Raw genomic sequence first — 26925 nt, 5'->3', positions numbered from 1 at the left:
GAGAGGTTGTGGAATCCCTGTCATTGGAGGTTTTTAAGAACAGGTTGGACAAGCATCTGTTAGGAATGCTCTAGATTTACTTGGTCCTGCCTCAGTGTATGGGGCTGGAGTAGATGACTTTTCAGTGTCCCTTCCAGCCCTATATTTCTATGATTCTTAAAGGTGCTGCCTGCAAACAACAAATATAACTCCTTTAAAGACACATCAGTCAGGACTTGGAACAGGAAAAGTGGAGAGGGAGTCCCAGGATTCCCTCAGCTGTAGCCACGCAGAGTTGCAGTTTAAGCATTAGGGGTGAAACCTTCACCTTCCTGAAGTCAGTGGCAGTTTTGCTATTGACTTCATTAGAGCCAGGATTTCACCCTAGGTTCAGAATGCCTAGGTCAGTGCTCTTCAACCTTTTTACGCACAAGATCGCTTTTTGAATTTCAGATCAACCTAGGATCTGCACCCCCCTTCCCCGAGGCCCCACCCCGCTCACTCCATTCCCTCCTCCCACCGTCGCTCACTCTCCCCCACCCTCACTCACTTTCACCAGGCTGGGGCCGAGGGGTTTGGAGTGTGGGAGGGGGCTCCGGGCTGGTGCAGAGTGTTGGGGTGCAGGAGAGGGTGAGGAGTGTGGGCTCTGGGAGAGAGTTTGGTACCGGAGGGGGCTCCAGGCTGGGGTGGGGGTGCGAGGTGCAGGCTTTGGCCAGGAGGCGCTTACCACAGGCGGCTCCTGGTCAGCGGTGCATGCCGCTCCCAGAAGCGGCTGGTTGCTGGCAAGCCTCTGCGGCCCCTGGGGCGGAAGGGGGGCAGCGGTTTCCGGCCAATGGGAGCTGTAGGGATGGTGCTGTGGCCAGGGGTAGCTCATGGAGCCACCTCATCCCCAACACTGCGTGGAGATTAGTGAGCCACAGCTGGTTTTCACACTAGTACAATGCTGTTGTACTTGGTTTTCCAGCACTGCGTGGGGAACAACAACAACAAAGTTACTGTCTTCTCCCACAAATAATTCATTGAAATTAGAACAAACATTTCTGTTCATATTAGATGCTATGAAACACCTTCCTTCTCCACTTTGGGATCACTGCTAAATTTGACACTGTTCTTTTAAGTTGGATAATTTGGGGTGCTCCAAGAGTGTGTATTTTACAAACAAATCTTGTAATCATTTGACACTTTTGCCCTGAAACTAGTTTTTGTGTCTGATATTAAGTGGTGTTATATCCTGTTTATTCCAGAAGGGGATACATGCTGTAAAGATCTTCATGCCTCTCTGAATTTTTTTTCAGACTTGGAGCAGTCTTTGGTCCGTATACGCAGCCTTCAGCTGCGGAATACTGGGACATGTGGACAGCAATCCGGACAAATGATGGAAATCTTGTTGTTGGCAGGTATGTTGCTCTCTAATTTCCTTGTCTGTTGATGTCTCACACCAGCTCATCCCTGTATTTCCAAACTGAGAGCCATGGAGCACTTACTGGTGGTCTGCAGAGAGCTGCCTGGTCACATAAGAACACAAGGGTGGCCAATGCCTGGTGCTTCATGGGAATAAACAAAACGTCATTTATTGAGTGATCCATCACCTGTCGTCCAGTCACAGCTTCTGGCAGTCAGAGGCTTAGGGACACATGAGGCATGGGGTTTGTCACTGATCATCTTGGCTAATAACTATTCTCCATGAACTTATCTAATTTTTTTAACCCAGTTATACTTGTGGCCTTCACAACATCCGCTGGCAAGGAATTCCACAGGTTGACTCTGCATTGTGTAAAGTAGTACTTCCTTACATTAGTTTTAAACCTGCTGCCTGTTAATTTTATTGGGTGGTGGTTGTGTTATGTGAAGGGGTAAATAACACTTCTTTACTTACTTTCTCCACACCAGTCATGATTTTATAGCCCTCTCTCATATCCCCCCTTCGTCATCTCTTTTCTAAGATGAACAGTCCCAGGCATTTGAATCTTTCCTTCTATGGAAGCTGTCCCATTCTCCTAACCATTTTTTTTATCCTTCTTTGTACCTTTTCCAATTCTAATATCCTTTCTGGAGATGAGGCGACCAGAACTGCGCACACAGTTCAAGGTGTGGGAATGCCATAGATTTATACAATGGCATTATATTTTGTCATCTTATCTATTCCTTCCCTAATTGTTCCTAACATTCTGTTAGCTTTATTTGACTGCCCCTGCACATTGAGAAAATGTTTTTAGAGAACTATCCAAGATCTTTCTTGAGTACTAACAGCTAAATTAGACCCTCATCATTTTGTAGGTATAGTTTGGATTATTGTTTTCCAATGCGCATTACTTCGCATTTATCAACAGTGAATGTCATCTGCCATTTTGTTGCCCAGTCACCCAGCTTTGTGAGATCCCTTTATAAGACTTCTCAACCAGCTTTGGACTTAACTATCTTGAGTAATTTAGTATCGTCTGGAAACTTTGCCACATCACTGTTTACCCTCTTTTTCAGATCATTTATGAAGATGTTGAACAGTACAGATCCTTGGGGGGCCTTGCTATTTACTTCTATCCATTTTGTAAACTGACCATTTATTCCTGCCCTTTGTTTTCTATCTTTTAACCCGTTACTGATCCATGAGAGGACCTTCCCTCTTATCCCATGACTGCTTACTTTGCTTAAGAGCCTTTGATGTGAGACTTTGTCAAAGGTTTTCTGAAAGTCCAGGAACACTGTGTCAGCTGGATCCACCTGTCCCCATGCTTGTTGACATCCTCAAAGTATTCCTATAGATCGGTGAGGCATGATTTCCCTTTGCAGAAGCTGTGTTGACTTTTCCCCAACATAGCGTGTCCTTGTGTCTGATCATTCTGTTCTTCAATATAGTTTCAACCAATTTGCCCTGGTACTGATGTTAGGTTTACCAGCCTGTAATTGCCAGGATGGCCTCTAGAGCCTTTTATAAAAATTGGCCTTACACTAGTTACCCTCTAGTCATCTAGTATAGAGGCTGATTTAAGTGAAAATTTATATACCACAGTTAGTAGTTCTGCAATTTCACATTTGAGTTCCTTCAGAACTCTTGGTTGAATCTCCTCTTGTCCTGGAGACTTATTACTGTTTATCAATTCGTTCCAAAACCACCTCTATTGACACCTCAATCTGGGACAGTTCCTCAGATTTGTCACCTAAAAAGAATGGCTCAGGTGTGGGAATCTCCCTCACTTTCTCTGGAATGAAGACTGATGCAAAGAATTCATTTAGTGTCTCCACAAAGGCTTTGTCTTCCTTGAGCCCTCCTCCAGGCAGTGAAGGAAGAGCATGAATGCCTGTAGAAATAGCTGGAATCCAGGAGGAGAGGCCAGCCTATCTGTACTAGCCAACGTAGCTGTTGGCATGCGGATGTTGCACAGCTGTAAATGCCAACTGTGCCCACATATCTATTCAGGGGACACCATCACAGGGCCTAATAACATCAGCCACACTCTCAGAGGCTCGTTCACCTGCACATCCACCAATGTGATATATGCCATCATGTGCCAGCAATGCCCCTCTGCCATGTACATTGGTCAAACTGGACAGTCTTCTACGTAAAAGAATAAATGAACACAAATCAGATGTCAAGAATTATAACATTTATAAACCAGTCGGAGAACACTTCAATCTCTCTGGTCACATGATTACAGACATGAAAGTTGCGATATTACAACAAAAAAACTTCAAAACCAGACTGTAGCGAGAGACTGTTGAATTGGAATTCATTTGCAAATTGGATACAATTAACTTAGGCTTGAATAGAGACTGGGAGTGGCTAAGTCATTATGCAAGGTAACCTATTTCTCCTTGTTTTTTCCTCCCCCCCGCCCCCGCCGACATTCTTGTTAAACCCTGGATTTGTGCTGGAAATGGCCCACCTTGATTATCATACACATTGTAAGGAGAGTGATCACTTTAGATAAGCTGTTACCAGCAGGAGAGTGGGGTGGGGGAAGAGAAAACCTTTTGTAGTGGTAAACACCCATTTTTTCATGCTTTGTGTGTATAAAAAGATCTTCTATACTTTCCACAGTATGCATCTGATGAAGTGAGTTGTAGCTCACAAAAGCTTATGCTCAAATAAATTGGTTAGTCTCTAAGGTGCCACAAGTCCTCCTTTTCTTTTAGCTGTAAATGGGATTGAGATTTGGAGAGGAGATAGGCCATGCACTTGTGAATGGGGAAGGGAGGAGGTGGTCCACAGAAGATCTGAGGCATGGTCCACACTGTGAAAGAGTCTGACCAGCTCTGCTCTATAGGAGTGGTAAAACTGCATGAGCATTCCTGTGGATGATGGAAAATACCGAAGTGTGGTCTGGGGGCCAGGAATGCCTGAGATCTAGCTCTGCCCCTGACTTTTCCTGTAGCTTTGGACAAGTCAATTTAAACTAGCCCAAGGGGGGAAACGGGCTTGTGCTTTTTTTCTTTTTCTTGATTATGTATGATGTAGCTTGACTTCATTTTTCTTCAGAATAAATTAGGGGGTTCCTCTCTGATTTGGTTGGAGGCTTTTCTTGGACAACACAGAGATGTGGAGTGGGAGCTGGGAGCTCTTTTGGCTCTCAGTTTAATCAGTAACAGGGAAGGAAGTATTAAATCATCAATGGATGAGCTGTTCTTCCAGCTGTTTGTTCAGCAGGTGTTAGAGTGTTAAATGGAAGTGTTGTTAAATGGAAACAAGCAAAAGTTGTAATCAGAATAAAAATCACCTCCCTCGTGGGTTAATTGGATTTCACTTCTTATCACTTCACTTCACTTTATCTTTGGCATAAATCTTCTAGTTCTCCAGTCATGCCTAGTGTCTTCTAGGAAAAATGTAACCTCTTCCCCAAACCCCCCCCAAGAAAAATACCCTTTCTGTTAATAAAGTTAGTAATAATACCTTTCAGGCCTTCAGTATATATAATGAGGAAACAAAACGGGGGAGAAACCCAATGACTTTTTCCTCTGCTGCTGCTCTTTAACTACTGCCTCATTTTCTAGATCTAAAGAATGGGGCTAATACATACTTCGCTCCTGTGTAGAGAGGCTGTGATGGGGAATAAGCCAGTGTCTGTAATGCACTTTGAAGGTATATTAAGTAGGATGATAAGAGAGTAGAGGAAAAACAACCCAAGTAGCAAATTTGCACCTGCACTAGCTTGTGTGTGTGTAGCTGGAGTTCTGCACACGTTGCACACGCATTGCAATGTATTCCTGTCGTGTCTCCTTGGCATGCAACTTGATTCAACATTTTAACAAGAAATTCAGTGCAGAAATCTCTCCTGTAGCACTACGATTGAAAGTTCATCGTGCATTTCCTTTCCCAGCTGAACGTTGCTTTGTCATGGTGTCTGCGTTGCCCGTCCCTGCTGCGGTGTACTGCATGCCTCCATTGCTGGAGGATGGAAGAACCAGACTGACTCTCTTAATTATGACCCAGATAGATTGCCTTCAATAAACAGGAACTGGCTGTACGGCAATTGGCTGTTTATAGTAAATCTAGCTTCTTTTAGTAGGATTTGAGCCCTGATCAAACAAGGAGGGTGAAAGAGGATTATTGGGATTGGCCCAGATGGCTGCATTAACTAGCTCTGCTAGTTAAGACCAATGCAGCCAAGACAAGGCAGGGATGGGATCAGAGCGGGTTTTGTAAGCCAGGTCCATAGCCTAGAAACTCCATTCATGTCTCTTACCCTGTGTTAGGCTACTGAGGACTTTCCGTGGATTTTGGCTGATCGTGATATGGATTTGCACTCCCTGGCGCTGTATGTTCAGTAAACCTAACTAATGTGGATATCCATGCTTGGATGGGTCTCTGCAACCAGAACAACTGGAAACCTTGTTTTTTAAATGCAAGCTTTAGTTCCTGTAAGAAAATGGTATGGCCCTCATAAAACAGCATTGTAGCTGTCAGATCGAGAGCCACGGATCTGAGGAGCTGGTTGTCACTGAGAGGAGGGGGGCTTAGAAGTATTTGGAGTTAAAGTTGTAACAGTAAGATAGAGAGAGCCAAATATTGTGATTATATTTCCTCTCTCACATGCCCTTTCCCTGTGAAGGTGCCTTACTACCATGTCCTCTTCTGTAGTAAACTGAAACCACTTCCTACCTAGGTGAAAAGGCAACACAGAACCCAGTGTATTGCCTGTAATATGAACCCCAGAGTTTTCAGATCTGACTGTCTGCGATTCAGTTTCCTCCATTCAGACAGTACAAGAATGCCAGCACAGTAGAGAGATCTCATTTCAGATGTTGGATTCCTAGTTTTGCATTGATGGCTGGAATCGAGCACTTTGTGGGTTTTTAAAGCAGCCTCGTGGTAACCAATAGCTGGGAGCTCAGTTACTGCCCTTGGTCTGCAGCCCGGGGGCGTGTGAGGAGGGAGTTTGTGCTTCACAGTGGTAATCAAGCTGCATATGTGGATATAATAGTTGAGTCTTGTATGTTTAAAAGCAGGTTTGTACTTCTGTAATGTAGAGCTAAAGTACTTCAGCAGGGTAGGTTGGTACCATTATCCCCATTTACTGTTGGTATAACTGAGGCCCAAGGTCCAGTCCCATGACTCGGGCCAGGTCTATGCTACAGAGTTAGGTCGATATAAGGCAGCTTCTGTCGACCTAATTACGATGGTGTACGTGCTACAGCCTTGCTCCTGCTTATGTAAGTGCCCAACTACACCGACATCATAATTACACCTCCACGAGAGGCGTAGGACTTATGTCGGTGTAATTAGGGCGACACAGTATCTGTGTAGACTCTGTGGGTTACCTGCATTGGCTGTTGGCTGTCATTCTTGTCAATTTCATGGCACCCTGCTGGAGCTGTGAAATTGATAGGAAAACAAGGTTCCCAGCTTGGGCTGTCACCCTGGGGTAGGTGGGGACCTCCAACTTAGAGCCTGGCTGCTGTTGGGCTCCCTGCGCCTGACCAGGCTGCTCCCCAGTCTCCCTGTTCCCCGCTGGGCTGCTGCCTGGACTCCTGGCTCCGAGATGGGCAGCTGCCCAGGCTCTCTGTTGCCCGCTGGGAGCCCGGTTGCACTGAGGCTCCTGGCTCCCTGCCGGGAACCTGGCAGCCACCTGGGTTCCGGGTATGGAGCTCCCTGCCAGGATTCCAGATATAGAGCTCCCTCCTGGGAGCCTGGGTGGCTGCCGTGCTTCCAGCAGGGAGCCAAGAGGCTAGGGGGGCAGGGAGCCTGCGGGGCAGCCGAACTCCCGACGGGGAGTTGCGTGTGGAGCTGCAAGCCTAGGCTCAGCCCTCCATACTGCCCCTCTTAGGTCAGTGGAAGCGCTCCTGGTGAGGACATGCAGCACTGCCAGAAGGAGAGTAGTGAGGACATGAACCACTGCAGTAATTACTAGGGTGGTTGTAAGTCAACCTAACATAGGTTGCCTTAAGTTTGCAGTGTAGACAGGCCCTCAGTCATTGGAATATGCTGACTCCCTGCTTCTACACAAAAAGGAATTGGCTACTACATTATACTTCGCCTCTGGGCAGCAGTCTTGGCTAAGACACTTAGAGCTTTAGGAGCACAGGATTTGCCATACGGGAACACACTATGGAGCCTTCTGATGTGGTATCCTGACTCCAGCAATTATCCTTATTTCCTGCTTTGGATGTAGGCACATTTCCCCACCTCAGCTGCTGCTTCATCCCTGAGCCACCTGTCAAATAATGTTCCTAGCCAGTTGTGCTGTGAACGGCTTGTGGGAGAATCAGAGGCCAGTGACTTCCAGTCCAAACTGAGGCAGGCCAGGAGCAGATGGGGCTAATTCTAACACACAGAGGAGAAAACACACTTCCTACCCAGACCTGGTGAAGTCTCTGAAATGTTTTAACACTAATTAGACGCTGCGTACTTGGCAGAACCACCCACTTGCGTTTTGTACAATGGGAGACTGTGCAGCCTGTTTGGGATTCTTAATTTTTTCTATCAAATTGTTGGGCCCCTTTTTAAGGGCTCAGTTAAAAATAATCTCCAGAACTGCCTGAGCTGGGCTCAGGGAAGAAGGATGCTCTTGTGGTTCAAATACAGAACTGGGTGTGAGGAGACCCAGGCTCTGCCAAAGAATCATTTTTTGACCTTGAGCAAGTCACTTGTGACTGGATGCTTCAGAGGTGCTGAGCACTTGTGCTTCCCATTGAAGTCAGTGGGGGCCGGGGGAGCACAGCAACCCTGCAGATCAGACTATTACATGCTTTGTGTGAAATGTAGGGGCTAATGCCTACTTTACACGGGAGTTGTGTGGTTGGTTGTAAAGGGCTTCATGATCCTTAGACGGAATTGGAAAGTATCTTTCTTATTACAGCACGTCTCTCCAGGCAGAAAACGCAGAGGAATCTTCCTGGCCTGGAGAACTAATGCTTGAACTAATGCTGCAGCTCGGTAGAATTCAGTGTAGGGAAGCTTTGGTCTCAGTCCAGTCCTAGGGGACCCATGACCACACCACACCACTTGGCATCCCCATGGCAATCTCAGCAGAGAGACCAAGACCTGTGTGGCCCTGGAGATGGAAGTTCCCTCTCTCATTTAGAGCTGGTTTCTCCGGGGCAGGGTTGAGACGTGCTCTCTGAGCAGTAAGGGGGAAGCTTGCACCTATTCTGGGGACAGAAGAATTCAGTCTCCAGGCCTCTGAATCCAGCAGCTTTCACCAGCACTACGGAGTCACGGGGAGAGGTGAGGAGGGGGAAACACTGCACTTCTGTTGCAGCTTTAGCAGCCTGTCCAGGTAACTGACACTGATTCCACTCGGATTCTGTGCTGCTGCTGGATGACATGACCATGGGCAGGTCTTTACTGCTAATCCTTGTTCGACCAATTCTGAAAGTGTAAGTTTAAAATGTCCCTTTGTTTGATCAAGCCCTGTCATCTCTCTAATGAGACACTTGTTCTTTAGTATTTTACAGTATATAAATCAAAGAGAGAAGCACAGAGACCGTTGGATTGGGGCTCTGACATCCACCTCTGTTCCATGTAAGTAGGAAATAGTTTCCTCTGAGTTATTAGTTTGGGGAAATGCCTTGACTGGTGTCTATCCAGCCTGCGGAGTCCAAGCCTCCAAGCACGGCACTTGATGTATGACCTTTACACTTTCACACTGGGACCAGCCAGGATTTTAGTCCCATGTGACACTGGAGCGTATCTTTGCTCCCTTGCAGGACTGTGCCTTACAGCTTGCATTTTTTTCTACACATCCTTGTTGGAGTTGCCAAATGCAGGGACTGGTACCCAAGGGCCGTTGAAGTTTTGGAGCAGCCAGGGTATCAGCCCTGCTTTCTGTCTATAGCAAGTTGTAAATGCCATGGCAGAAGTGAGTTCTTGGAAGGGATTTGAATGAGCCATGGGGACGATTTGGTGAAATCGTTTAGGGAGGCCAGTAGTGTGGACGAATGCACAGACGTGAGTGGGAGAAGGGAACAAAGGCTGGCAGCAGTGGTTCAGGGAGGGGAATGGGTGATAGAGGCTGGAGTATGAGGATAAGGAGCTTGAACTTGAGGCATTGGGGAGCCAGTGGCAGGATTGTAACCAGTGTAATTCTCGTCTAAGCCAATTCCTTTGAGGCACTTTGGATCCTATTGCAGATCTGTAACACCTATTGGGGGTGTCAGGTTTGCCCCTGAAAAGCCTAGGCACTCCTCAAACTCGGGAGACTCTTCAGGCCCCCAGGGAAAGGTTGGGTGCCGTTTGGGGTGGGGATGTTCATTTCAGAGGAACCTGCCTTGAAGATAGAGAAGCATCTTCAATCTCCTATGACTTCCCATCTAGACTGTGACTTTATTATAGGTCATTTGTTTAATCTGATTAGCCTTGTTACATGGGGAGGGGGAGGAGGGAGCTTGCTGAGACAGTTGCTTAGCTGCGTGTAATGTGCTTTGGGGAAGGGCAGCTTGAAGAAATAGGAACGTTACAATCCAACTTAGTGTATTGTCATTCCCTGCCTTCAGCTGCTCTGTTAAACAGCTGCAATGTCATCCCCCAGCCCCATGAGATGGCTGCATTTCAGTGGAGGGTGGAGAACCTCTGTGAACCCCCACATCTACATCGGAGGATTTGAGATCCAAGGGGGAAAAGGGCTAGAGCAGTGCAAAGTATAAGGGAGCTGCCCTTGGCAAGGCAAAATGAGATTCACTTACGGCTCCGGGTGGGCATCTGACGCTGCTCGCGGCATGGAAATGAACTCGTTAACTAGGGCTGATGAAGTTAGGCCTGGGCTGTGCATAGGTTTGGTACCAGCACTATCATGGTTGAGAGGAGACTTTTTTTTAAACTGATTCCAGTTAAAGCAGTAAAACCTCTAGTGGCCACAGCTGCATTGGTGTAAAGGTGCCTTACGATGGTAGAACTTGCTCTCATTAAGAAGCCTATAGCTCAAGAAGGCACCTTTATACCAATAACTGCACCCACCCTAAGGGGGCTGTGCTGCTTTAACTATATTGGTATGAAGTGTTTACAATCTGTGTGAGCAGACAAGCCTTTAAGGGCCTGACTTTTCTCTTCAGCGTGCAAGGGTCTCACTCTTGAGGTTTCACTTGTGTGCAGTCTCTGTGCTCAGCCCAGGCTTGCATGTTACACTTTGATTGTGTCAAGCATGTGCCTTACAGTTTCCCCCTAGATAGTCGGTCAATCCCGTCACTTTCCGGAGCACTGAACTCTCACCCCCCTCAAATGCTATGCTACAGCTGCATGCCAGCCATGGTTCCTGGCTACCACACAAGCTAGTGAAAAATACCCCACTCAGACTGGTTGTAAACACTCATTGTGCCTTTTTGAGAATATACTTCCAAGGCAGAAAGCTTCTCACGTCTCCAGTGGCTGCTGGCTTTAATGAGGGATTTCTTGCGTGGGTAAAGGTACTGTGCATGTGGACAACTTGGTGGATGGAAGCTGTTTGTGTTCTTCCCGTTTGCAGTGCATCTAATCTATGGGCCCTTGGATCCTGTAAATCCATATCCAGAGTTTCTTCAGCTCTACAGGTAAGTCTCATGGCCACATTTTAGGCACCGCTAGAGACTGATTTTTGATGCAGTGGCTGCTGTGGTGAAAGCACGGGAAGTCACTGGTTGCTGTGGTAGTTTCAACACGTCTCAAAACACCACTCATTTTAGATGGCTTGAGTTTAGGATCCGAACTAATCATCCATTTGAAAATGACAGCATTAGACTTTTCTTCATCGCTGTATGAGATCATTAAATTGTTCAGTGTTTCAGTACATAACCAGGAATAACTGGAAATCTCCCACTGCTGAATGTGAATTTGGAAGAATCTGTCAAGGGGAGATGAGAGTTCCAGTCTGGTGTGGATTCAGTTAAGGAATAGGTTTGGGCTAAACTATCGTCTGAGCAGGATCTTAAATTTGTAATTGATCTAATGGCTAGGATTAAGTAAAACATGCCTGAAAAATTTGAGACCTTTGCTATAAATTGAAGGAGCAGCTCTCTTCCTGGGGTGGCTTCTGGCAGTGGACACTTTAGTTGGGCTCTCACTCAGTCTAAGGGACGTCTGACCACGCATGGTGTATCATCACGGTATAGCCCATACTCTATGGCAGTGGTTCTCAACAGGCTGCATAAAAAGCACTAGCAGAGTACAAACTAGGGCTATTAATCGCAGTAGAATACAATTGAAATGTATTAAATATTTTGATTTCAGTTACAATACAGAATACAAAGTGTACAGTGCTCACTTTATATTTTTTTATTACAAATATTTGCACTGTAAAAATCAAAAGAAATAGTATTTTTCAATTCACCTCCTACAAGTACTGTAGTGCATCCTCTTTATTGTGAAAGTGCAACTTACAAATGTAGATTTTTTGGTACATAATTGAACTCAAAAACAAAACAATGTAAAACTTTAGAGCCTAACAAGTCCACTCAGTCCTACTCCTTGTTCGGCCAATTGCTAAGACAAACAAATTTGTTTACATTTACAGGATATAATGCTGCCTGCTTCTTATTTACAATGTCACCTGAAAGCGAGAACAGGTATTTGCTTGGTACTTTGTAGCCAGTGTTGCAAGGTATTTACGTGCCAGGTATGCTAAACATTTGTATGCCCCTTCATGCTTCGGCCACCATTACAGAGGACATGCTTCCATGCTGATGATGCTCGTTGTTAAAATAATGCGTTAATTATTTAGTGACTGAACTGGTTGGGGGAGAATTATGTCTCCTGCTCTGTTTTACCCTCATTCTGCCATATATTTCATGGTATAGCAGTCTTGGATGATGACCCAGCACGTTTGTTTTAAGAACATTTTCACTACAGATTTGAGAAAATGGAAAGAAGGTACCAAGGTGAGTTTTCTATCAGATAACTACAGCACTTGACCCAAGGTTTAAGACTCTGAAGCGCCTTCCAAAATCTGAGAGGGACAAGGTGTGGAATATGCTTTCAAAAGTCTTAAAAGAGCAACACTCCAATGTGGAAACTACAGAACCCGAACCACCAAAAAAGAAAATCAACCTTCTGCAGGTGGCATCTGACTCTGATGATGAAAATGAACATGTGTCAGTCTGCCTGCTTTGAATAGTTATCAAGTAGAACCTGTCATTGGCATGGAAGCATGTCCTCTGGAATAGTGGTTGAAGGGACGTTTGAATCTTTAGCACATCTGGCCATAAATATCTTGCAATGCCGGCTACAACAGTGCCATGCAAATGCCTTTTCTCACTTTCAGGTGATATTAAAAAAGAAGTGGGCAGCATTATCTCCTGCAAATGTAAACAAATTTGTTTGAGCGACTGCCTGAACAAGAAGTAGGACTGAGTGGACTTGTAGGATCTAAAGTTTTACATTTTGTTTTTGAATGCAGGTTTTTTTGTATATAATTCTATGTAAGTTCAACTTTCATGATAGAGAGATTGCATTACACTACTTGTATTAGGTGAATTGAAAAATACTATTTTTTACAGTGCAAATTTTTGTAATAAATAAAGTGAGTGCTCTACACTTTGTATTCTGTGTTGTAATTGAAATCAATATATTTGAAAATGTAGAAAACATCCAAAAATATTTAAAGAAATGGTATTCTGTTTAACAGGGCGATTAATTTTTTTAATCACTTGACAGCTCTAGTACAAACAAATTGAATGCAGACAATGACTTGTTTATACTGCTCTACTATATTCACTGGAATGTCAGTACAATATTTATATTTCAATTGATTTTTTTCTTTGGCACAGTGCCTGGCAAAAACACAGTGGTGGTATAAAAGCATGCAGACTAAGTGGGTGATAATGTAATGCCCATGCTAATAGAGGTACCCCTTGGGTTAAGAATGGCCACACAGGATCACAAGATCTTATTGCAGTTGTATGGACCACTCCACCTCTTGGAGCAGTCTTGAAGCCTAGTCTGATTACTTGTCTACTCCAGTGCCTGCAGTTACTAGCTGTTCCATTCTTTCAACAGGAAGGTGCTTCCCATGTCTACAGTCTCTGTTCTGGATGACCACATTAGCCACTATCCACAGCTTGAAGATCCTATGGGCTTCCTGAATGCATATTTGAACTTCATCAACTCCTTCTGAGCAGCTACGTGGTCTTTCCCTCTCATGCTTTGGCTCAGAGGTGTTTGGGAAAGATCCTGCTTTTATTTCCAGACCGGACACTTACCTTTCCTGTGCAGAGTCATCTTTGGGTATGTTAGACTGCTGCATATGTGTAAGGAACTGAACCTTTGGACACTGGGAAGGATTAACCTCGAGGGAGTTGTGAAAGACACTGAACATCCAAGGGAAGTTACTGATAGTAGTGCTGGTCCTGGGCCAGAAGGGAACTAGTGGTAGGTCACAGGGGGAGGAAAGACAACACTGCTAATCATGCTATTCCAAGACTCCTTCCCTCTCCTTGTGGCCAGAAGAAGCCCGGCCTATTCCAGGAAGCCACATGCCAATTAGCTTGTTTCTAGAACAGTAAAGGGCACAGTAGATCTTTCTCTTCTCTGAAAGTGCATTTAACTGAGCTACTGAACAGACAAGTTTTAAAATGGGAAAATATCTACATTATAATTAGTTGTCAGGCATGGTTACCTAATTCTTCATTGGAAGGGCTTGTCTACACATTAACTATACTGCTCTAGTTAGGGCAGCAAAATCCCCTTCGTGTGAATAGTTATACTGGGGTAGGAGCACTTCTCTTGGTAGAACTGTCTACAGAAGGGCTTTTACTGGCACAGCATCTCCCCTGACTAGCCCAGTTATGCCAGTAAAATGTAAGTGTGGAACAGTCCTAAAAGGCAAGTTTCCTTAACCACTATTAGTAGTAGTCAACTCCATAACGTAATAAGGGGCAAATTAAATTGCACTGTAGCCTCTACAGTGCCAGAATCAGCCTGAAGCATAAAGTCAGAGGGCTCTTTACTTGAAGTGTTAGATAAATTGTGTAGTATACACATAGCTTAACAATCCTAAAACTGATTGCCACTATTAAAGCAATAACTACTTAAAACCCCAGGAATTTATAAAGTATTAAAAGCAAGTTTTAAAAAACCCCAAGTAGGGGCTCTGCTGCACAAAGAGGCTTTATGTGACCACCTACTGGGGAAAGTAGTATCTTTCCTAAAGAGTTGCAAGTCCTGCCCTTAAAAGGGACAGTGTTTAACTCAGTTTTAGACTGAAGGTTCAGAACTGAAGTCATGTCATACTTCTAAACTTTACTTAGTTGTTCCAGCACTGAAGTTGTATGTCCTTCACACAGCACCAGAGGCAGAAACATTACAAAACTGATTGTCAAGCCACGTTGGCAGGAGGACTGAGAACCACTGCTTTTTGCAACTGAACAGATTTCTAGTTACTAGCATCCCATCAAGAGGAAAGGTTTTCCAGTAGGGGCTGCTTTGTGCTGAACTGAGGTTTGTCAATTGCTATGGCAAAACTTTTAACGATTCTATTTTATTAGCAACAATTCAACAACTTGAAACTGGAATGATCAATGTTTATTTTCTGTTAATAAAAATCTGTTTTGACAAAAGACTAATTCCAGTTTGTTTTTATCCCCTATCAAGTCTTGTAAGGTCCACAGATGCAATCAGTCAGAGGAACATATAACTGATGACCAGGGTAGGGGTGAGATCCAGTATTATGTTACAGAGACCAGCCAGAGCTGCCCTTACTGCAACCTCATACAAAATGACAAAGAATAAAAACTCCATGCAGAAGGTCAGACAGGACAGAGCCAGGCTGTTTAAGATCCTTGAGGTGAAATCCCCCTGCAGGTATTAAAAATAGCATGACTTAGCCTACAGAGGCCAAGATGACATCTACTGGTGTTTCATCCTTGCTCCTGACAGTCACCTGCATGGTCACTCCATCACCTAATGCCAGCCTGGATCTCACCAGCACATCATAGCCACCTCTGTACACACCTGGGGACAAAGAGCAGGATTTTGAGTAGATTAATGAAATAGCTCCAGTAGTTACCCTTCAGTGACTCAAAGCCCAGCCTGTGAACCTGACAGCTGTACAGCCACAGCCTAAATAATGGAAGAATTAGTTAAAGCTGCAGCCACCTACAGAATGGAGCAAATGCTTTCAGCCAAGTAACAAGATTCAGACACACCCTCCTTAAAGACTGCTAATGTCAAATAGATTCAGGTTTAAAATGTGTGACACAGTGGATTAAACACAGGGCTAGCACCTGAAGCCCAGGCCCCTCCAAAGAGGTAGTGATCATTCCTGCTACATGCCCATAAGCAGAGCTGCTCTGGGTTCCGAGCCACAGCTGAGAAAGGAAGAGCCTGTCAGGACTCACTTGAGCCTTTCCTCCTACCACTGTGCCCCTTGCGACATTAAAGCAACCCTGGAGAATTAGCCATTTTCCTAAGGATTAGGGCTCTATGCACAGAACTGTGTTCCAAACCCTATTTAATAGTCACTGTATATACAAACTCCCACTGGAGTCACTAGGAATTCTGTGCATGGAGCAGATACAGAATCTGAGCCCTGAGAACTGGATACTATAGTTTTAAATGCAATTTTCTATTTTACTGTTAATAGCAGAATAAGAGAGTAGAAATAAGTTGAGTCTTTCCCATTTCATGTATCCCCAAAATGTGAGAGGAACAGGGAGTGTGTCACCAAATAAGTGCCTGGAGTGTTAGGGCAGGTTTTTAGTGAGCAAGAAGATGCACCAGGAAACTGAGAAGTGCTCTGGGGTGTTCTGGCCTGCCCCTGGAGATGGGTAAGGAGCTTAGATTAAGCATTTGACTGCAGGTTAGATCCTTTCAGAAAGGGGTTTAATACACTTCCTGCTGACAAAAAGCAGCAAGGAAAAAAAGATGGAAAGGTCTAGGCTGAGGTGCACCTAACAGCACCCTGTAAAGGCAACATGCTGTTGTACATAGCTCTGTAATCCATTCTCTCTCAGTATTTGAAAACAATCTCTTGACCCCCTGGAAATTTCAGTGTAATAAGTTTGTGTTGCAGAGGAGTATGGAAACAAACCCATCAGTGGTGGATGCTTACCAGCTAGATACAGCGTGTGGGAATTTTTGTTCTCTGGCACTTTATCGGACCTCTCACATGGCTGCATGCCCAGGAACTTGATGATGTTACTGACAGCTTCTGCATTGAGAGATTTAAAGAGGAAAAAAAGGTTATTTTTACATAGTCTGTTAACATTCTGATGTCAAGTTTCCTGTGCAACTTTAATTCACAGTTAGAGAACATGTTCTGAGCATGACTTAGGGTTTAGCCAATCTAGCTCATTAAGTGGGGTGTGAAGCCTCAGGGACTTGCCACCCTTTCATTACCTCTTCCCCCATCACAAATAGTCACTGAAAAGTGCAACTTTTCCCCCAAGCCACTACTTTTCAGAAGGGAGGTGGGTGGTTTCCAAACCCATCATTGCAGCACACAGCCATGCAGCAGCCACACTATGGGTACTCAAATTTACCAGGCCCCAGAAGGATCTTTCTAAACTAGCATAAAAAGTCTCTCCCCGAACACCACACATATTGTTTCCGCAGCTGGACAGTGTCCCGCCTGGGTTACCAAACAATTAGGGAGAAGGGATCATCTCACCATCAAGGGTTTTAATTGAACTGAGAGCAAAGGTTTCCTCTTTCTCAAAGTCATCTCCTACTTCCTCCCAGGCAGCTGCGAAGTTGGGCTTTAGGACCTTCTGAATATGATCTGACACTGTTACCTCCAGATCTTCCAGCTGGCAGAGAAACAAGGGAGAATTTGGGGCTGCACAGAATCACACACAAAAGGCTCTTCAGTTTATGGTACGTCTACACTTGGAGCTGGAGGTGTAATTTGCAGCTTGGGCAGATGTACACACGCTAGCTCAGATTGAGCTACTGCACTAAAAATAGCCCTGCAGCCTCTGCGGCAGGACAGAGTAGCTGCCTGAGTACATCCCCAGGGTCCCAAGGGGGACTGTACTCAGGGCGGCTAGCCCATCCCGCTGCTCACACCACCACAGCAATAGGTTATTTTTACCTCACTAGCTTGGAAGAGTTCACACACATGTCTACCGCAGCTGCAGATGTCACCTCCAGCTTGAAGTGCAGACATAGGCTTACAGAGCGGGGAGGAAGACAGCAGCATAGGATATAGTTATGACTGGTACAGGCCCAGTACTCTAGACTCATTTCAGAGGATAGCTGCAGTTTAACATGTGCATGAAGGCCCTAGAAAGTAGAGGCAAAGTAATGCTTGTGGGCTTTATTAGCAAGACTTAAGACTTTTAAACAAATGTCAGTGAAATGAGCTCCCTAGCAGAGGTGCCATCCAAGAAGCATGCTCAATTACTACAACTGGAGGACACGTTCTAGATCCTATTATAAAACTAGGAGAAGTTACCTTGCAAGAAGCCAAGAGCACAAGGGAAGACTTCAACTCCCCAAAGCCTGAGGAGTTACTTTGTATGCCAACACATGCACCTTGCTGAACAGAGAGTCAAGCCACAGGGAGCTTCTAATCTAGAATGCAGACATGACACAAGAGTGCAGGCAAACAAAATAGGGTGGGGGTAGGGTTGGACAGGGTCACACAAATAAGATGAACAAAGTACACCTAAATGGAGTCACCGCACAAAGATTTGGCAGAAGCGAGGTTTTAGGAAGGATCTGAACAAGGCAAAGGGTGAACAGCTGGAATGATTTTGGGACAGTGTTCCAGGCAGGAGGGTAGCAGAAAAGAGTGGGGGGTAGGGAAGACACGAAAGGAGACTATGGCAGAGTGATCAGAATCCCACAGGGACAGGAAGACGCACACACTTTAGGTGCGGCAAACAAGACTGAACTTACCACATATTCATCATCATAGCCATCGTCCTCTGGCACCCCTGTGTTTGGGTTGCAGTCTCGGACTGTAAATTTCATTGTGCAGCTGAAAGTACAAGCGACTGGGAAAAGGGGAGAGAATCAGGAGCGTGTAGTTTCTTTTGTCTAAACTGAGTGCTGAAGCTCTCCTTTCCCATAAAGGGAATAGCAATAGCACCATACCAATGATCTCCTCCCCAAGATAGAGATGTAGCAGGTTCCCCAGGTAGCCTGGGAATTAACACCACAATTTAGAGAGAGAGTTTATTGGGGAATTTTACACTAAATTTAGGGTAAGGGAAGTTTCCCAGACAGGTAATATGCAGAAATTAAAGCACACTGGGACCAGCCAATGCCCTTTAAGACTTTGGAGTCAGATCAGATAGGTGTTCATAGCCATTAGAAACCACTGCAATGTTCTCTTGCCATACCGACTATGATCTAGAAACCTGAACCACACTTCAGTGGTCCAGCCTAATTCTAAAACTTCCTAATGACATTAAAGTGTAACAAAAAATCCAGTCCCAAATACAATATTTAACCAAGTTAAACTAACCTCAAGCCCAGTGGGATTTTTACTATGAATGAAAGGCAAAAAACAGCCTCTTCTACCCTGGAAGAAAATTCAATCCCATACATCAATGATTTTAACCCAGTGTATGGGACAGAGAACTGCAACAGTAAAACATCTCAATCTCCTTTACACCTAGAGATACTGTGAGGCCCATCTTTCTGGCCATCTTTTCATTTCAGTTTGAATTAGTGTTACAAGCCCTGTCACTACAGCTCTATGTCTAATACATCTGATGGAAGAGGGGATTCTGATCTGGTTCATTACCTTATCGAACAATTACAAAAACTGATACATTCAGTTCATAAACCAAGGGAAATTGGCAATAATGCAAAAATTAAAGGAAACAGTTCAGCTGAATGCTGATACTCTGGCAAAATGGGCCACAAAAAGGAGGACGGTTACAAATTTAAGGCAGGCCAAGACAGTATCACAAGCGTCTAGGGAATGACTCTCTCCCAGTTCGGGAAAAGAGGTAGCACCAGGCTAAAGGGGCAAAGCTTGGTGGAGGTACAAAGATCAGTCACCGCGGTCTTTGTTTAGATGTGGGCAGTTAAACAACAGTAACAAAAGTTTAGCTATTGAGTGAGTAACAGGATCCATGATGTGTACAGGAATAACTGACAAGTTATTAGACCAGGCATACTAAAAAGCCTAGGGAACAGGGGATCCAAAACTGAACCACCTAATTGGTCTCAAATGGAGACAGTGACTGGGACAAGGGCACCTATCCGAAAATTGGGTTTGAAGCTTGGACCACTGAATTTGAACAAGACATCTGAGTGGCTGAAACAGTGGATGAGCTAATAATTGGCTTGCATTTCATAGCAAGGGAAAGATAGAGGCTTGTTAAAACCCATTTTGAGACGCAGGGTTTAAGGGCAATCTTTGCTACTAAAGCTCTTGCAGCTCTGAAACAAGAACTAATCCCTGTTTGTTTGCTGAATTTTTCTGACAAGCAGAAAATAGTAAGAAAAAGGGAAACCATTTCAGTGGTCAGCAGGGCGGGATTTAGCATTTTTTAGAGCTGAAAAAGGCTCTTGGGTCTGCTCCTGTTTTGGCCTATCCTTGGTTCAAAACCCCCTTCATACTGGACACAGATGCTACTGCTTACAGTTTGGGGGGACAGCTTGGCTACCTCTCCTGAATCTGAGACTGTAGCTGTGCAAGTTGAGTCTGGAAAAGTTCCAGAGGTGAATTCCCCCATTCAAATAGAACAGCCAGTAAATGACACAGAAATGACATTCCAGAGGGGCTGGCTTAATGAGGCCTGCTCCCTCACACCCTGGTGGTGGTGGTAAGAAAGTCCAGCAGAGAGCGAAATATCCCACAGCGGGTTGGGTGGAAATAAGGAATCAATTTGGGTTGGTGATGTGAGAACATCTTGATAGAAAGACAGAGCACACGTGTAAATAATTAACCTTGTATCATTTGTAATTTGTTAAACTGTTTGTTTTCTTTCTGTTTGGAACGGGCCATATAGGGGGCCGCCACCATTTTGGGCGCCAACAGGACAATGGGTGGAGCTAAGACGGGGAGAGGGATGTAGCCATACAGAAGGAACAGCTGAAAGCATAGCGTCCAACCCCGGAAGAAACCTGGGTAGAGGTTTTTGGGTCAGGGGGATGTGGGCAGGCTGAAAAGAGCATTCCTGGTGCTGTGAGCAAAAGAAGCTGTTTCATGCTATTTGATTCCTTCTGCACTCAGAGACGCAGGGCTTTGATCGTTCTTTGTAAATACACAAACCTGTGTTGAAGAAACACCTAGCCACAATTTCTACTCCCAACATTCCCCACGGCCCCAAAGCTGCTCGGGTCGAAAAAGGGCAACATTAGGCTGATTCTGTTCCTGTGTTTCGTTTCAGGCAGTGTCCATATTTTCCAGTTTGCTGCTTTAATAACCTCAAGACAACAAGGAAAACTCAGTGTCCCCTTGTTATTAACTGCATTGCTCCTCCTCCTTTAACATATTTTTCTTTCCATCATCCAGTGTAGCTGTATGTATTTCGAAGTGTATATATTATTTTGACTAACTGTAGATCCTACACAGAACACTAGTGATAGTTTACAGACTAGCAGCCGTGTTAGGCTGTATCCGCAAAAAGAAAAGGAGGACTTGTGGCACCTTAGAGACTAACATCTATTTGATGCATTCAGTGGAATCCGATGAAGTGAGCTGTAGCTCGCCAAAGCTTATGCTCAAATAAATTTGGTTAGTCTCTAAGGTGCCACACGTCCTCCTGTTCTTTATACTAGTGATAGTGAAACTTGAAAACAAAAACAAAACAATGGTAGAATCTAACATCAAGACATACAAAATTAACACATTAAATGCAAATCCTAAGCATCTCGCCAGCGTTTCTTTGAGAAGTCATTCAAGTGGCCTACACATGCAAAACATTATCCTTCCATTTGGTACCTGCAGTGGGATCATCCTGGGGCAGTCGGACGAGAGTGTAACACATGCCCGGCTGGTTGTAAGAAAGGCTGGCTGCTGGGATAGAGCGAATCACATCGTAAGCATCCGATGGTTCCATCTGCACAGTGACCCTCTCTAACAACTGGTCATTTAGAGTGTTTGTGCAGTCGAACTGCAAAAGTGAAGCATAAAGAGGAGGGGACTTGAGTGCAAACACTTCTCATTAAACATTTTCTGAAATCAGCTACCGTATTGCCATAAACATGGAGAACATCCCACCTCATTACCAATCATGCTCTCTGTGGTCCTGATGGCAGGGAGAACTCGGTACAGACTGGCTCATGTCTCCCACACTCTTCATTTTCAGGACTAGACTGCTCTTCACTAGCCTAGAAGCAGAAGACTGGAGGTCTCCAGGTGTCACAAAGACTCAACTTGGTCACCACTATAGCTCCCACTAGGACAGGATGTTCTTCTCCAGCACACACTAAATACCAAGCATTCATGAAATACCCAGTCTCTGAAGGGTCCCTTTGGAACTCCAGCAAATGTACTTGTCTTACCTGGAAAACCATATGATTAGTGAACACATGCTTAGTACAGCAAACAAAGTATTCTGTTTCTGCCTCTGTAAGCTGCACTGGCTCAGACGACTTGAATAAGGGACCCAAGCTCTTAAACTCGGGAATGGCAGCCAGTTGCTCTGCACAGAAACAGATGGACAGTGTTAGACACCTTCCGGTGACGGGTCTGAGAATCACCTCCTTCCCTACCAGTGGTAAAATACTTGGCCTATCCACACCTCCCTCCACTGGTCTTCAAGCATTAGAGCAGCGGTGCCCACACGTTTCCTCTCACGTCTCCCCTCCCCCCAGTAATGGCATGTGTCCAGACCCGCATGGGCCAGAAGTGGAGCTGCAGCTGGGCTGGAGGCTGAGAGTGGAGCCACAACCAGGGGCAGAGGGCAGGGGCCGAGCTGCAGCCAGGAGCGGCGCTGCAGCTGGGGCCACAGCTATGACAGGGGGCAGGGCTGGAGTGGAGCTGGGGGGCTCCCTCCATGCACACCCGCCCCTCCCTCCTGAGGGCTGACCTGGGCCCTGCTGTGCCCCCCGAACCGTCCCTCCGTACCCCCCAGGTGGGCATGCCCCACAGTTTGGGGACCACTGCTTTGGAGACACTATTGATCCCCTCTTCCCATACCTTGGAATATGTCGTGGAGGGACGGAGCAACTTTCTCAGGCTTGCTGGCCACTAGTGCAATTTCTGCAGGAAGAGAAGCAAAGATACTGTGTGGTAAAGTTCCTCAGAAACTCATTTCAGGCCCCATTAAATCTTCCCCTACAGATTCACTAAGCAGTCATGTGTTCCACACATTGTACTGCATGTTGTTTCTCATCCACTTTTTTGCACGCACTAATCAAAGCATCGCCTCTTCTCCTCGCAGTCTGTGGCCTCCCAAGAGAAGAGAGATTAGTGAATCACGGTAACAGAACCCCACCTTTGGCCAGGAATTAAACGCTGTTGCCTTCACCAAACATATTCGGAATGCAGGTCTGACTCCGACTCCACGCCCACTCCAGCTACTGTGCATAATTCAGCAGCTGAGCTTTGTTGTATGAACACAGCATTGCACAAGACAGGCTACCACTTCTCATAAGGCACCAGCTTACTAGTTACTCTGTTCTCAGGAGACTGTATCATTAATCTGATTCCAAATCATTAATTTCCCCCAGCCTCCAAGATCTAATGGCTAGCACGAAAGAATTATATAAAAGTTATTTCTAAAACACTGGGAGATCAGAAATGTGTTAAGCATGAAACAGAAAACTAGCAAAACCCTTTTAAATATTTTTGGTTTACATAGCTCTTCCAACCCTTTAAAGATCCAGAAGCTGTTCATAAATTACACACACAGCAGCTCGGATACGCATGCGCCTCTGGGGTAGAAGGCAGCAGCAAACACTGCACTAGAGTAGGAGAGAAGACTCTGGGCCAAAGACACTGGGGCAGGCAAACCACTTCTTCGTATGGAAAATGCCCTGCTTTCCAGTGTCAAGGAGACGCAAACAGGACCTCATCAGACCAAACACACCAGGAGCTAGGTGGTATTAAATGTATCCATCTCCAAAGGGTGATGGCTGTGCTGACCCCACTGTGATTGGAGCATGCAGCTTCAGAAGTCCCCCAAGTATTGGGATCATAACCTTGATGCTTGGTCTATATGAAGCCAGCCCCTTCTCTAGTAGGTGCTACTTAAAGGAAGCCTGAATATTACCTGCTTTCTGTTCAAAGATTGGTGCAGTAGCTAATGGAACTGTCTTCATGTCAAAAGGCTTGTCAGAAGGCTCCAGTGTGTACTGGTGCAGGGCCTTCTCCAACCCAGGAACAGAGACGGTCAACCCTGCAAAATACAGGTGATTAATACAAAGGGTGTCTGCTTCACGTTAGAAACTACAAGGTGCAGGGAGGAAGCAGAACACACAGTGCTCACTACACTGGTAAGAATTTAGGGCTGTCTACTTAATTGGAAACTGTTGAACAGTCCCAGAATTTGATCATCAGGCCTGTGTCTCAACTACCTCTCTTCTGAAACCACACAAGGAATACGTTAGAAAGGGCTTAAAACTCCTCTACATCCTTGCAGTTGGTTTGTGTCAGTGAGTTGGATGCATGGAACAGCCTGGCATAAATACAATCCAGGTTTAGTTTAAGAGAAGAGGGCAAAAAGCATTTTACCCCATGGTGAGCAGAGCACTGCAAATGCCTTCAGATGTTAAAGAGCTTAAAAAGTCTGCTCTCAACAAGGCAGTGACAGAAAACTGGCACATAGATGGCACCTGAGGATGGAAAGGGTTGACATGCAGCATGAATACATCGTCCTAGGAATGGCAAACTGTTCTGCAAATACATTGTGTCTTAATAATAAATCCTTTGCATGTACAACATTTCATCCAGGGACCCCAAAACACTTTACAGCCAACCACCAGCCCCCTCACCAAGATTGCCTTTTCACCTTACTAGCTGTAAAATGGGGGATAGGGGCCTTGTCCAAAGTCACACAGCACAGCAATGCTGGAAACAGAACCCAGGAATCCTGACTACCAGTGCCTATGCTCTAGCCACTAGACAATACTCCCTCTGCAACTATACATTACGTAGTATTCAGATACTTTACTCAGACGTGTTAATGCCACATATGTTTGGCTCTGTTCATTCCAGGCATCCTGACTGGAGTTATCCGGGTTGCATTGGAAATGACTGCTATTTGTAATGGAATCAACCCAGAAGATGAAACAACAACAACAACAACGTACAATACGAAACGTGCTGCATTCACTTCTATTACCAACCATTAAAGATATAGGCAGCGTTCAGTGCAATCTGCCTCTGCTGCAGCACGTTTAGGTAGAATGTTGCTCTGTCACGAACTTCGTCATCGCTGTCCATCATACACCTGTTTGGGGAATGAGCGCGTTGGGGTCAAAATGGTTCAAAATCCAGCACCATGGACGAAAGTCTGCGCTTGATACTGCAATGCTAGCCTAACCCCTCTGATGGATTTACAGATTACACGGGAAAAAACCTCACACAATATTATAGCTGTGATCTATGTAAATACTCTGTGCCATCCCCCATCTCTAAAATATTAAAATCCAAGTCTGTTTAGCACAGTAATTCACTTGGCTTCCTTGTGCACACAAGAGTCTTCTCTATTATGTATACGGCAGTCACTTAAAGAGTTCATACTCAAGTGCAACATATCAAAGGAACTGAGGAGACCAACAATTGGGTTGCTACCCTGTAAACCTGGGTCAGGTTACATAAAGAACACTCCTGCAGCCCATATTTTGGGGCTACTGATTCTGACAGCGGTTTGTAGCTGCGGCCTGGCCTGACATGAATAATTAACACATGGAGGGAGGCCTCATTTTTTGGAAGATAGAATTAGGGACATAAATGACTCATCAGGTTGAAAACAGAATGTTTATGCTAAATAAGATAAATAAATAGGTCAGTAGGCTAAGTTGACTGAATGTCTGAGCCAGCTAAGATAAGAGGGAGAACACGCAGGGAATTATTTAATATGAAATAGATAACAAGGGAAGTTAGTCTGTAAAGATGAGGTAAAGAGGAAGTCAAACCACGGTCAATACGTGGACAACACATGGTGCACAGGGATTGGTGCCTGCAAAGTAATAAAGCCAATCCAAAAATATGTATAAAAAGGGAGATGGTTTCTGTATAACTTTGGAGCGGTGATGTATCCTGCATCCATCCCCCCTGCATTTGAGTTTGGTCAACTCAGCATAGCACTGCTGTATGCCAAACAATGATATCTGAGAGATGAAGGCTGGAGTCAAACAAGTTCTTGGGAAGCCGAATGGAAAGAGGTCATGGAGGGAATCCCAACAGGGTTTTAAAAAGTTTTATTGTCAGATACATGAACCACAGAACGGGGACACATACATCAACATGGCTATCCAGTCATCTTTTAGGAATATTACTACTATATACACAGGGTACCTTTCACCCTAAAAGACCTCAAAGCACATTTCATTACCCATTGAATTGCTGCCCACCACTGAAGTGAAACGTGCTAATTGTTTTAAAATACACAGCAGTGCTACGTAAGTGTAGGTGACAAGTACAACTGACTGTACAGAGAATATTAAGGAGGCTGGATGGTTTTACTGGACATTGCACAGGACTGGGAGCCTGGAACATCTGAGTTCCAGTCCTAGCAGTCATTATTTGGCCTTGGGCATGTTACTTAACATAACAGTAAAGTGAGTTAGTACCTATTGCTTCCTGGGGCACGAAAGCAAAAACATCTGTAAGTCACCCCCTAGGTGAATTACCCACAATGGCATGTTTTAAGAACAAGTTCAACACCAGGAGTGACTCAAAGGGAATAATGCCACCTTCCAACTCTATCTCCTGTTCAGCATATTGGTTCACTTCTAGTCAAGTACTGACTTGGCTTGACCCTGTTTAGTGTATTAAAGAACAAAGCACATGCACTGGCATTTACTCTGCTCACCTCTGCAAAAGCACCAGGATGCTTGGAAGAAGGCTCTCATTCTGGGCCCCAAACTTCGCTAACGCACTCACAGCAGCTAGACGAGAAAACAAAGGGATAGAAAAGGTGTTCAATCTGTAGCCAGAAGTCTATTCCAAAACATGCACACAGGATTTTTAAAGCAAGCATGTATGCGATTGTCCTGAAGCTACGATTAGGGAGGTTTCTCTTAAAATCTGTGCTTCACCAATTGTAGACCCTCACACAAGGGTTTGAAGAAACATCCTTTAATACTAAAAGGCACCTGGCCAACAACCCTGGGGCCTGCCCTTCAGTCACAGAAGAGGGTCAGGATGGGAAGCACCAATACAATCTTCCTCGGCATCATACCCCACCACACTACTTTGCCTCAAACCAGTTCTGGAAGAATTATCTAGCAATGAGGGTAGTTCAGTCTCCATAGCACGTTCCAATCCTTGGCTGCTCATACACACGTGCCCATTAGAAAGTACACTGAAGCAAGCTCATTTTCCATAGGTGGCAGTCACTTTCCTCGCTACTGACCTGGGACACCAGATTGGAACCAATGACTTCAAGATGAAAGGCTCTGTATCCCAGTACCTATCCCCTAAAGCAGCCAGTCCAAGCTAATACAAAAACCCCAACTTAATTTGACTTCAACTC

General features: G+C 45.0%; 2 protein-coding genes across 8 annotated transcripts in view; one reads left to right on the top strand and one right to left on the bottom strand.

Moving 5' to 3' along the window:
• Positions 1 to 14934, top strand: part of MEST (mesoderm specific transcript) — a 32653-nt gene extending 17719 nt beyond the window's left edge. For 4 of the 5 annotated variants that reach the window (XM_073328910.1, XM_073328908.1, XM_073328911.1 and 1 more), the window contains 4 exons: positions 1275 to 1376; positions 8859 to 8935; positions 10872 to 10935; positions 13376 to 14934. In XM_073328910.1, the coding sequence (XP_073185011.1) occupies positions 1275 to 1376; positions 8859 to 8935; positions 10872 to 10935; positions 13376 to 13493 (361 nt within the window). In that variant the 3' untranslated portion in view covers positions 13494 to 14934. Of the gene's footprint in view, positions 1 to 1274; positions 1377 to 8858; positions 8936 to 10812; positions 10936 to 13375 lie in introns of all 5 variants that reach the window. The other variant, XR_012156865.1, reaches the window with a different exon arrangement.
• The window catches only part of COPG2 (COPI coat complex subunit gamma 2), a 39479-nt gene continuing 27438 nt past the window's right edge, over positions 14885 to 26925 (bottom strand). For all 3 annotated transcript variants that reach the window (XM_073328904.1, XM_073328905.1, XM_073328907.1), the window contains 10 exons: positions 26263 to 26338; positions 24572 to 24675; positions 23497 to 23622; positions 22422 to 22484; positions 21785 to 21924; positions 21222 to 21393; positions 18218 to 18315; positions 16986 to 17124; positions 16428 to 16526; positions 14885 to 15328 (listed from right to left, as the gene is read on the bottom strand). In XM_073328904.1, the coding sequence (XP_073185005.1) occupies positions 15198 to 15328; positions 16428 to 16526; positions 16986 to 17124; positions 18218 to 18315; positions 21222 to 21393; positions 21785 to 21924; positions 22422 to 22484; positions 23497 to 23622; positions 24572 to 24675; positions 26263 to 26338 (1148 nt within the window). In that variant the 3' untranslated portion in view covers positions 14885 to 15197. The remainder of the gene's footprint in view (positions 15329 to 16427; positions 16527 to 16985; positions 17125 to 18217; positions 18316 to 21221; positions 21394 to 21784; positions 21925 to 22421; positions 22485 to 23496; positions 23623 to 24571; positions 24676 to 26262; positions 26339 to 26925) is intronic.

This window comes from Lepidochelys kempii, chromosome 1 (genome assembly GCF_965140265.1).
Source record: "Lepidochelys kempii isolate rLepKem1 chromosome 1, rLepKem1.hap2, whole genome shotgun sequence".
Taxonomy (NCBI): Eukaryota; Metazoa; Chordata; order Testudines; family Cheloniidae; genus Lepidochelys; species Lepidochelys kempii.
The sequence above is the reverse complement of the archived record's forward strand: the minus strand, read 5'-3'. Positions and strand labels throughout refer to the sequence as shown.